Source organism: Vicia villosa, linkage group LG2, assembly GCF_029867415.1.
Source record: "Vicia villosa cultivar HV-30 ecotype Madison, WI linkage group LG2, Vvil1.0, whole genome shotgun sequence".
Lineage (NCBI taxonomy): Eukaryota > Viridiplantae > Streptophyta > Magnoliopsida > Fabales > Fabaceae > Vicia > Vicia villosa.
Genome location: NC_081181.1, coordinates 112,402,470 through 112,415,159, shown reverse-complemented (window position 1 = coordinate 112,415,159; position 12,690 = coordinate 112,402,470). Strand labels below are relative to the sequence as shown.

Here is a 12,690-nt window from a genome sequence, read left to right as displayed (position 1 = left end):
CATTAATTACTCCCTCTTTAATTTTTGTACCCGCCAATAAATACTTATAACAGTAACGGTGATTCCGTCATATTCTATAAACGGCGTTATCTTAAATCGCGTTTACATTCAAAACGCGTTTTGCATATTGGACGGCGTGTTTGTTTCGTTGAACCACCTAACAACCACCACTACTTCTCCTCAAAGTTTCTTTCATTTAATTATTTAATTATTTTATTATTTTATTAACCAAACAAAACCATAAAAAAAAAGCTTTTAATATATTTCGGTTTTCAGAGCTAATAAAGCGATTTAATTATTTTGGAGTATAAAACTATAAATTATCACTTCCTTTCTCTTTTTCGGTTTGCTAACCTTTTGTTTCCTCTCTCTCCTCTCACTGTTTCTCTCCGTTTTTTTTCCTCGTCGGAAAACCTTTTCCGTTCGCCGGGAAACCGCTTTTCATTTTTTTCGTCCTTTTTCCTCGCCGTTGTAGGAAGCTCGTCACGGTTTTCCGATTGAAACGCTTGCATTCACTCTCAATTTCCCGTGGTTGCTCCTACCAGGCGTTGGATCTCTTCGTCACGCGGTATAAGCCTCGTATACGGCGTTGTTCGGGAATGTGGCGAGCCTTGTTGTCTTATAAGGCTAGCTTTTAATCTGCAACATTCAGGATCGTGATTTAGGGTTTGCTTCTTTGATTTCGTTTCGGTTTGGTTATTCTTTTTGTTTGTGATTTCTCTTTCTAACGAAGACGGATACCTACCGGGAGCGACTTCGTAATGAAATGGTAGGTTAATAGCGTTTTGTTGAATTTTTCGTCTCGCGTTGTTGTTTCGTTCTGATTCATGAATGCTTGAAATTCTCTGTGAAATGTATCTTCCTTCTGTTTATCGTTCAGATCTCGGACATTGTTATACTTTCTAACGGTTTCGATACGATTTCTCTCATTTAACTGGTTTGAATAATGATTTTTTCTATCTAAAAATTGTTTAGAAATTTTTTCATGAGAAGGACCACGGTAAATTTTTTTTCCGTGTCTAAATTCTGAAATTCTGAATAGGAATTCAGAAATTTATTTTAATCAAGGATAAACAGTTTTCTGCGCCTTTTACTTTTATTTTTTGGTTGAAATTTGTATGACCGATGCTACTTTTTGTGTGGTGGTGCTTAATGAGGTGGAAAATAAAGATGTTGATAGGAGTAATAGACTGTTTAAATTTCAGCGCATGCATTATTTGAATGTTTCTATTCTATTTCTGTAGGATAATCTTTTGTTGACTATTTCTTTTGCGACGGTGTTATATATATATTTGGATGTTTTTATTGACTCTGTTAGTAGTTACTTTTCCCTAGTAAGGTGATTGTGCTTTCCCTTGAACTTTGAAAGCAGTTTTGACATAGCTGGTAAATGTACCCTGACCATCAAGTCATTGACTCATCAATGATTATATGTCAAAGCACATCTCATTCATTTTGCCCTAGGATTGTTTTGAGTTTGTTTGTGGTCAAGGTTTATTCCTTTCTCTTGTTGAACTGCATTCTTTGCTAACTGTAGGAAGCTAAAGCATAAGAAATTATGCTTTCCTTTGACGCCCCTTGGTTTATTCTACAAGAATCACCAGGGCAATGTTTCACGTGTTTTTTTGGTGCTGGCAAAATAAATGCTTCAGTCTGTTTATTGTTGGTTATATATCTATTGTGTTTCAAATTACTGTAAATTTGTAAGATGATTGCGTTTACCTGTTTGTTTGCCTTAAAAGTTATCCTTGCATTTTTGAGTACATTCTGATCTGAGTGTGAAAATGTGAAACATGTAACAGGTAGAAGGAGGAAGAATGCGATTATCCGAGGAAGCTAGAAATGGGTTAGAATTTTTGAAACGTAAGAGGCTTCAGCGTGCACAAGCCGCCGCTGCCTCTCAGACTAATGTTGCTAACATGATGAATAGAAGTGGAGGAGATGCTTTGAGAGCTTCAGCTTCATGTGGCACAAGATTGCACAGTGATCCGGATGTGTTTTTCAAAAGGAAGGTGGATAAGTTTGATACAAGTGATTTGGAATGGACTGAGAATATTCCAGAGTGTCCTGTGTATTCTCCGACAAAGGAGGAATTTGAAGATCCTTTGATTTACTTGCAGAAGATAGCTCCAGAAGCTTCTAAATATGGTATGGAGTTTGGTCTGTTGAAACTTTTATTAGTTCTATTGTGTACTAACATTAGTAGTTTGCACTGGTGTTTTTCATATTAGTTAATCAGTAAACCTGAGCCTTTAACATGTGCCCAAGTTTTGACATTCTCATACTTTTTCCATCTTATAAATTTGGCTTTTGGGTGTGTAGATCATTTGTAAGGAGATGAAATGATTGAATGATGCAAAGAGTATTCTGTAAACCCCCATATCCAGCCACGTGCACTTTCAAAGTGATCAAAATACTTCTATGCTTTTAGCCTTTCAAGCATAGTTTGGTTTAGATTCTATCATGGAGGAGCTTCAATTAAAATAATTTTTACTTATAGAAAAATCATCATAAGCTTTTAGACGATTGTGGAAGTAGAGAGGATTTAAGAAAAGATTGGTATTTGGAAGTTTTTTTTAAACTTATTCATGAAGCTGATGTTTAAAAAACAGTTATTGCAAGATTCCCTTGATATTTATTTATGTAGTAGTTTAAATAATTTTATTAATGCAACTGACTTTTTCAAGAAATTCTTTATTTGAATTTGGTATTTATGGTCTAGGACGGTGTTCTCTATAAACAAATTGTCGCCGTTTGTTGATGTTAACATTAGCGAGAGAATGACCATTCATCTTGTATCTTGAAGCTTTTTCCTATTTGAAAAAGCTCAAATAAAATAATATTGAAATTTAGAAGTCAATAGACATACTGACATGGTATGGAGGTTTTTTGTTAATATGATTTTTTTCACTATCTTCTCTTGCACCGTCCCTTTTGTCAAAATATTTTCCCAAGGTTTTCACTGCCTCATCTTTCCTGCAACTATTTTTGTTATTGATAAGATGATTATGGGATTGCCGTTGATAATTTGAAATTTTAATAGTAGAAGTTATAGATTTGACTTGATGAAATGACAATTTCTGCCTTGCATTGCATGCTATTTATCATGTCTTTCTCGTTAGGGAAAGGATAGATGAAATCAGTAGTGATAGAGTTATAACCTAACCTTTTTATTTGAATCTCTGATAAATTCTAGGTATATGCAAGATTGTTTCACCTTTGAGTGCTTCTGTACCTGCTGGGGTTGTTTTAATGAAAGAGAAAGCAGGATTTAAGTTTACAACTAGAGTACAGCCTCTTCGCCTTGCTGAGTGGGACACTGAAGACAAAGTCACCTTTTTTATGAGTGGAAGGTAGGTGCTCTAGGGTGCATGTTAATATTTGTAAATTCAACATTATATATAATTTATTATTTCTAATAAATACAATTGTAATTCAATCAGAAATTATACATTCCGCGATTATGAGAAAATGGCAAACAAGGTTTTCGCACGAAGATATTGCAGCTCTGGATGTCTTCCAGCCACTTACTTGGAAAAGGAGTTTTGGCATGAAATTGGTTGTGGGAAAATGGACACTGTTGAATATGCATGTGATGTTGATGGTAGTGCATTTTCATCTTCTCCTACTGATCAGCTTGGGAATAGCAAATGGAATTTAAAGGTGTTAAATTTACTAGTCTGTCTCTTCTTTTATATTTGGTTATTTTCTTCGTTAACCTGTCTTTTATTTATTTATTTAACATATGGGACAGTATTTTAACTGAATGACGGATCTTGCTTGTCAATTAACTTACTAAATACTTCCTCTCTATTATTTTAGAATCTTTCCCGTTTGCCCAAATCAACTTTGCGTCTCTTGGAAACTTCAATTCCGGTATGGCAATTTCTTATGTTTATCAATAGTACCATTTATATACTATTTTTTTCTGGGTGTCTTATATTGGGCTTTATTTCAGGGAGTAACAGAACCTATGCTATACATTGGAATGCTGTTTAGTATGTTTGCGTGGCACGTGGAGGATCATTATTTGTACAGGTATAGTCGTATTAACTAGTTAGTTATTACAACAGTGATGCATTATAACAAACAAATAATTCCTTCTCTATTTGCAAATTTAATGATATTGATGTATTATATGGTAATGACAGCATTAATTACCAGCATTGTGGTGCATCAAAAACATGGTATGGTATCCCTGGTCATGCAGCTTTGGAATTTGAAAGGGTGGTGAGAGAACATGTGTATACTACTGATATTTTGTCAAGTGACGGGGAAGATGGAGCCTTTGATGTTCTCCTGGGGAAAACAACTTTATTTCCGCCTAATATTTTGTTGGAACATAAAGTCCCTGTCTATAAAGCTGTTCAAAAGCCAGGAGAGTTTGTCATAACCTTCCCTAGAGCATATCATGCAGGCTTCAGTCATGGTTAGTATAATCTTTTCAATTATTTTGTTCCAAGAATGAAATATTTTCCTGTTACCACCCATTTAATGCATAAATATTAATGTTCCATATTTTCAATAAAATTCTAGGTTTCAACTGTGGAGAAGCAGTGAATTTTGCTCTTGATGATTGGTTTCCTCTTGGGGCTATTGCGAGCCGGCGATATGCACTTCTTAACAGGGTTCCTTTACTGCCCCATGAAGAACTTCTTTGCAAAGAAGCAATGCTTATTCATTCAAGCGTGGAACTTGAAGATTCGGACTTTCCTTCCCCAGACTTGTTAGCGCCTAATAAAACAAAGATATCTTTCATTAATTTGTTGCGTTTCCAGCACTGTGCCAGTTGGTTACTTATGAAATCAAGGGCATGTACTAGTGTTTCTTCACATTCGCACGGCACAATTCTCTGTAGCCTGTGCAAACGTGACTGTTACATTGCTTATGTTGGCTGCAGCTGTCACATGCACCCTGTATGCCTACGTCATGGTAAGCTTTGTTTAATGCCATTTACCAAGTGTGCTTCAATGCATGCAAAATCATTTTGGGAAAGTGAACTTGGGAACTCAACATTCATGTTAAATACAAGATGTTAAAAAAATAATCGTGGATATTATTGATTCCTGATCTCAAATCCAACTATAACTTCCCACTTTTACCTCGTTCTGTTATATTTTTTCAATGTTTTAATTTTTTTCCTTTATGGATATTATTGACTCCTGATCTTAAATCCCTTGGTAATGCTAATTTTTTTAAAACTTACCAACTATAACCTCCCACTTTTACCCCATTTACCATATTTTTCACTGTTTTACTTATTTTATTTTAAAATAAATAAAATTTAAAAGCATTCTTAACAATATTTATATCTTACTGCATAGTAATGAATAAAGCATTATCTCGATTCTAGACCATAGGATAAATTTGTTCCCAACAATGAATTTTTTACTTCATTAGTTTTATGTATGTTTGATGATACATCATTCTCGTTTTTAATGTCTATAGTTTGAAATTTCAGAGGTTAAATCTCTTGACTTCAGCTGTGGGAAGAAGCACACTCTATATTTGAGAGAGGATATTGGGGACATGGAAGCTGCAGCCAAGATGTTTGAGCAGGAAGATGGGATATTGGATGAGATAGGCAAGCAATCCAAAAGCGAACAAAATATGTATTCATATCCTTTGTCAGATATGTTTCAGAGAGCTGAAACAAGTGGATATGAACCATATTGTGAGCTTAAATTTGATTCTATGATGGAGTTTTATACAGCTCCAGAACTGTCAACAAATAATCAAGAGTGTGGCACACAAAGTCAATTTGTATCAGGACATTACTCAGAAAACCATAAACCAGAAGTGTCTGAGGTTTCCTTTTCTGCTGCATCCACTCTTTGTTCTCTTTCAGAACATCTTGAGTGTTCCTCTGCTAATAAAGATGTAAGTTTTTTTTTAATACAAATGTGTTTTAATATTTACAGTTTTTCACTGCTCCGCACTGCTTGGGGGTTTTGAACAGCTATTATTGTTAAATAAACTAACGCCATATATTCTTTAGGCCGAGGTGCAGACTAATTTGAAAGTGGGCATTATTGATTGCAAAGAACTTGGTGAAACAATATCCAACAATGCATGCGGATCTTCACTATTCCCTTCTCGGTATCATGAAAGTTCGGTTAAAGTGCATGATCTTCAGAAAGCCGATGTGAAGCCTATAGTGGATAATGACAGTGATGATTCTGATTCAGGAATATTTAGGGCAAAGCGCCCCGCTTCTCTAAAGGCCGAGAAAAGAAATTTGAAGGTTGTGGCAGTGAAACATTCTGAGCAGCAGGTGTGTAAATTCTCTCATTGTTAATTTAATCAGTCCATCATGTAAATCTGCTGGATATTCTGTTACTCAGTCTATCTATAATCATTATATTCTTGTCACATATTTCCAATATTTTCCATCTTACAGAAATTGACTGTCTAATGTTGATCCATATGAGCAGGGACTTAAACGATTGAAGAAAGTCCTTCCTGAAGGAAAAAGCAACAGGCAACAGATGAATGTCAGAACCAGTGAATCAAGTTATAAATATAACCCAGTTAGTCACAAAGTTGATATTGGAATTTCCTTTAAGGACAGATTTGCAAGGGGAAATGACACTCCCATTCCTGTAAGATATAAAAAGTCAGGCAATGAGGAAGTAAGTATGAACATGCAACAAAATCACCACAGGAGAGAGAGGTTTCAGCAAACTTATAGAGAAGCGCCATCCATTGAGATTGGGTCTAAGCGACTTAAAGTCCGAGGCCCTTCATTTTTGGGCTTAGAGAGCAGGTTGAATTGAAGTTTCAAGTTGCCTTTTGAAATAGATTGCGAGAGTCTGACATTGCTAACTTCATTTTAGCTAAATGGCTTTCTAACAATACAGAAAATCCAAATGATTGATTCTGGAAGCAGCTGCAATGTATTTAACCAATTAGGATAAGAATTTACATTCTTTGTGCAGACAAGCCCTAACATTTGGGCCATTTGCACTGGTGGTGATCCTTTGGGTTCTCTGGCCGGGGTGTTTTTCCTACTTCGCTGGGTGAACCTGACCGACCTGCAAAACTAGGAAGTTAGAAATTGGCTTAGTGGTTCGATATTTCAATGTAAATTTGTTTACTTTCTGATCAATTGTTTAGTTCTTTGTTAGCAACATGGATCTCCCCATTGTTTTCTTGTTAAAATGCTGTCAGCTGCTTCCTCTTTTGATGTTAATTCATTCTTTTTGTAGAAATAGGTCCTTGTACCTATAACTACCTCAATAAAATTCAAATTAGTTCTTTATTTTTTCTCAATATCATTTGTTAGCTTTCACTGTCGCAGGTTATGTTCAAATAAGATGCTTGTAGGATTTTACAGTTGTACTATTATGGTATTAATATACTAATGTTTATTTCAAAATTTCAATAATATTATCTTGTAATTCAAGCAATACAAATCTTGTTATACATAGGAGTTAGGAGTAAAGGGTAATAATATTCCTACGTTTACTGTAGCTAATATGATGCGACTGTTATACCTTGCTTGAACATAGGTTTCCTTTAAGTTTGTTACATATAAGTTTGTCTTATCAGCATAGTTAGATAGTATTTTTTTCAAGTTACGAATTCGGTTAATAAAGGAATTTTTTCATACAATAATAATCATGTTTTTTAATTTGTGTGAAGTGAGTTTATATTTATACACTAAAGAAAAAAAAAAAGCTGCGTTGGGTCAGACAATAGAAAAGGGAGATTTATATACGTGCAACGTGCCAGCCCCTAAATTATACATGTTACCCCTTAATTTTTTTATGCTAATTCTATCTCTCTTTGATGAGATATAAAAAATTTCCGGTACATCCTATCAAATTTTCGGGTACGAAAAATTTTTTGATAGTGTATTTGAAATTTCCGATATATAAGAATTTTCAAATTTTCGGCTAGTATCAGAAATTTCATTATAACTTAAATTTTTTGGTATATTTCGATATTAGACCATCTAAGTGAATGACGATGAACTGTAGGCGACTATCCTGGTCAACTGCAGGAAGTGGTGGTGGTGGATCGGAAGAATCTCTGGTACCTGAAGGGCCCTGGATCATAAGATGTTGTGGTAGGTGGTAAGACCCGAGGTGTGACACACTGTGGAACCACTCCAGGTATCCATCCTCACACTACCTGCTTCTGAGCCACCGGCTCCTCAACTACCTGCTCTTCCACAACAGTGGATGCTCTACCAGTCCGGCGACGAGGTGCGCCCTACGTTTTCAGTTAGAACTAGTCGGAGGAAGGCGTCCATCAAGTAGCTCTAAGGCATACGCCTCATCTGCAGCTCGAGCAACCGCACCGGCTCTATCGGTGGTCCGTCCCGCAATAGAACCGTCTCTGCCTCTGGTCCTCATTGCAAAATTTAAAAATATAAGGAAGATAATATTTTTAAAATTTCCGGTAAATGATAATACCGGGAATTTTGAAATTTCCGGTAGCAAATACTGAAAATTTTGAAATTTCCAGTACAATATATTGGAAATTTCACAAAATATACTGTAAAATCTTGTTTTCGTCAAATTTCCGATACGCCTTTGAAATTTCCCGTATCGTCAAAGAATTTGAAAAATTCAGTTCTTCCCATAAATTTGTAAAAATGTGGTAATGAAAATTGATCGGACAATTTAATCTTTTTATAAGTTTGAGAGGTGCCATGAATAATTTGGGGATGAGAAGATAAATTCTCTAGAAAAAGATATTGGAAATATAATCTGTAAGAAAAAAAAAAAGCCGAGCTGGGCCAGACAATAGAAAAAGATATTGAAAATATAATCTGTAAGAAAAATACATATGAACTGAACCAGAAAAAAACTCCTGCGATCATATTGGTAAGCAATAAGCTTTCTCAATTCTGCAACCTGTCTATATTAGAATGCTATGCATAATAGAAATTGCAAAATTCAATTAAATCAAGCAAATCTAAATTGAATATTTTGAAGCTGATTTAATTGAACTATGAACCTTTGATTATAAGATGTTTCAATCGTATTATAAGTTTACTCAATTTAGGAACATAGCAGGTACGGTATATGTAAATTTGTAAAATTAGTAGAACTTTTAAGTAGTTTTCTTATTTAAAATAAGAAGAAAACTCCACTCACAGATACAAACTAGTTATAATATTAACTACAACTACAAATTCTACCAACATAATTTCTCCATGAATAGAGCACATAGCACATATGAATATTACAAAAAACAGGGCATGTATATAGTATAATATATATAACAAAATTCTTCTTCATAGTGAGCCATGAAAGAGAAATTCAAATAGAAGAGTCTAATGGTCTAATTAAATAGGTTGCAGAATTGAGAAAATTTGTTACTTACCAGTATCATCGCATATTTTCGAATTAATTTTAAAAAAATTTAAAAATATATTTTCAAACTAAATTTAGTAAAAAGAAATTTGATAAATTAAAAATCAAAAAGAATTTTGGAGTTTTCACATTGCGTCTCACAGAAAAAAAATTCCCAATATAAATACAATGAGCAGCAAGATTTTCAGGTATTATTAAGAGCTTTTGAAAAAGACCATTCTTCTAACATTAACTTTACCAATAGATTTTGACATATACATTAATCATCTTATTAATGAATCAGCAGTATATACAAAATGAGCAAACGTCTATCACCGTGAAAATTAAAAAGATACTAATTGTAGCTTTCAATTGGGCACACTTTTTTTTTTTTAAATAAGCAAAATATTATATAAATGAATAAAACTGTAGCACCGGTGGTGCTATGCTAAAACAGAACATTACATATTGGTGTCAAGTGGTATAACACCCACAGAAGCCCTTAAAAGCACACTATCCCTATTTTATACACCAGAACCAAAGACAGATGCCCTCCTCACAAAACACCAGAAACAAGACCAAGAAAAAAAACAATCACACTACAACTTAGGGAATGACATTCCTGTCAATAACTACTCACGGCAAAACCGAAATCTAACCGATTCGAAAGTTGTTGAAATCAGTTCCGCCTATACAAGTAGAACCAAGATACACCGCCATGACCAGCAACTGAGAAAATTTTGGAGATATGACTCAACCGCCAAAGCAGAATTTAAGCCTGAACACGGGCCTCCCGTTTGACTCAACTAGACACCGCCCTCATCAGAAAAACTCCAATACTCGATCCAGAAAAACCATAGGACTGACTAAACTCCAGATAAGCCAAAAGCATTGGAGCATATATATATATATATATATATATATATATATATATATATATATATATATATATATATATATATATATATATATATATATATATATATAGGGATCATATCAAGTGAGAGCAATTTATAAGATGAGATGAATGAATATCAATCATTGGATTCATCAAGAGAGAGAAACTAATAGCCACATTAATGCATTAACATTCTCTCTCTTGATGAATCCAATGGTTGTTATTCGTTCCTCTCATTCTCATTATAAATTACTCTCACTTGATATGCTATATATATATATATATATATATATATATATATATATATATATATATATATATATATATATATATATATATATATATATATATATATATATATATATATATATATATATATATATATATATATATATATATATATATATATTTATATTTATATATAAATATAATATGTTATTTACTTATTCTTATTATTATTTGTAACAAACACTTAATTTTTAATATTTCATAAATACAAATGTATTTTTTAATAACCAAAGTGTTTACTCTCAATTTTAAACAAATTTTATTATTTTTTAGTAAAATAAAATTCATAACTCTTCATATGCAATCAAATATAACCTATGTTTTTCAACATGCTTAGTTTCAATTTCCAGCACTAAATTCCTTATTCCTAATTCTTATTGCTCTCAAAAGGTATGAGTTTTTAAGCAATTAGTTTAACTTGTTTATGTATGTTTATCTTATTACTAGTATTAATTCATGTTTATCTTACAATCAAAAGACGTAAATCCTGTTCGAACCGAATGTGTTCTAGTCTAAAGAAATAATCCGATAGGGAAAATCCAGAGAGAAAAATAGTACCGCTAGGATGAAGTTCTTAGACGATAAGGAACATTGACGCAGAGGTTGTCTCTGAAAGAAACTCTGTGGAAGTAGGTTAGGGATGAAAAGGTGAGATTCTCAGATAAACAAGAACTATTTACTATTAATATGAATAAACATACATAAATAAGTTAAAAAAGTGTGAAGAACTTATACCTCAAGTGAAACAAGCAATAGGAAGAAGGAATATTTTCATAAAACAAAAACACCTTTTACTCAAAAGAAAATAAATTTACATTATGGAACTAGAAAATAAAAATTCTAATTTCAAAACACAGAGGTATTTTTCAAATTATTTTGGATTTGATTATTCTGAACTTAATTCCACCAAACAATTATCAGGACTCGTTTTTATCCAAAATTTTGATGAAAAAATAACATACTTACTTCAGGCATTCCCATACCCTGATCTAGTTAAAATTATTCTAAAGAAATTACAATTTTCCTATTTTCAAGAAAAAATAACATTAGAGACATTACAAGACATAATAGAAAAAGATTTTGAAGAACATGAATTGAAATGTCTAGTTAGTAATCTAAATGAATTCACTTCCACTTCACTTCATTTAGACTTTTTTGAAGGACATTTTTATGGAGATCATTCACAGGTATATTACAGAATGAGAAATCATAGAAAAATTCAACCAAGAGTAACTCTAAATTTTAGGAGGTTTAATCCAACAAATTCTGATGGTTCTATAAACTTTGATGAAGATGGATATGAGACAGACTAAATTATCTCAACATAACTCTGATCACATGTATCTGACATTTACATCACTTTACAAATACAATTTTACCTACCACACTATTTAATATGAGACAGACTAAATTATCTCAACATAACTCTGATCACATGTATCTGACATTTACATCACTTTACAAATACAATTTTACCTATTTACATCACTTTACAAATACAATTTTACCTACCACACTATTTAATGTACATAATCCTAAATGTACATAATTCATTTGTTTTTTATTTAATTGATTTATACTGTCATTTGTTAGTAATCCAAACTCTTCAATATGACCATCTGGTAATTCTAACATTTCTGACCTATGTGTTCTAATTAGGCTTGAATTATTTTCAAGGAATCCAGACCTATATAGTTGGGTTGGTCTTAAGAGATTAATGTGGTCATTTGTCATAATTTCTAAGTCTTTATTAGTATCCACAATTTGTTCTAATTGATAAGCATGTTTATTTTCTTTCCTATCTAAAAATTTATTTAAGTAGGAAGTGTTTTGAGTTTGGCTTAAAGTGGTAGTTCTGGATGAGCTAGCCTCCTCATCCATTATTGTTCTAGGTCGGCCAATAAAGGAATTCATAATTTTAAATGTTTTTTAACTTCTTCTGTGTTATAAGTTAAGAAGTTTTTGGTTCTAGTGCTCTTTGTCTTTCTTCCAATACTTATTTGTGAAAATTTTTCAGCTAAAGAATCTATAGATACTTTTAACTCTTCTGATCCACTAATTGGAGTTTTATTATTTACCTGCTCCTTTAATATATTTAAAATTTGTTTATTATAATTTATATTTTCTCTTAATAATTGTTCTAAAATTTCTAATTTCTTTTCTTGTTTATCTAAACAAGTTTTGAGGTAATTTATATTG

General features: G+C 32.7%; 1 protein-coding gene across 1 annotated transcript; it reads left to right on the top strand.

The window, feature by feature from the left end:
- The first annotated feature begins 280 nt into the window (after positions 1 to 280).
- Positions 281 to 7,272, top strand: LOC131651799 (lysine-specific demethylase JMJ13-like). The gene is made up of 11 exons (XM_058921502.1): positions 281 to 773; positions 1,807 to 2,148; positions 3,197 to 3,353; positions 3,444 to 3,663; positions 3,823 to 3,876; positions 3,959 to 4,038; positions 4,152 to 4,429; positions 4,537 to 4,932; positions 5,462 to 5,880; positions 5,999 to 6,274; positions 6,435 to 7,272. Exons 1-11 carry the CDS (start codon positions 767 to 769, stop codon positions 6,774 to 6,776), a joined length of 2,571 nt encoding a protein of 856 aa, XP_058777485.1. The 5' UTR covers positions 281 to 766; the 3' UTR covers positions 6,777 to 7,272.
- Positions 7,273 to 12,690: the final 5,418 nt, after the last annotated feature.

Bases quoted from the DNA above. Each gene is read 5' to 3' on its own strand.
- LOC131651799 (XM_058921502.1), top strand. The intron at 3,354-3,443 runs GTAGGTGCTCTA...TAATTCAATCAG, and splicing joins ACCTTTTTTATGAGTGGAAG to AAATTATACATTCCGCGATT. The intron at 4,933-5,461 runs GTAAGCTTTGTT...TTGAAATTTCAG, and splicing joins CCCTGTATGCCTACGTCATG to AGGTTAAATCTCTTGACTTC.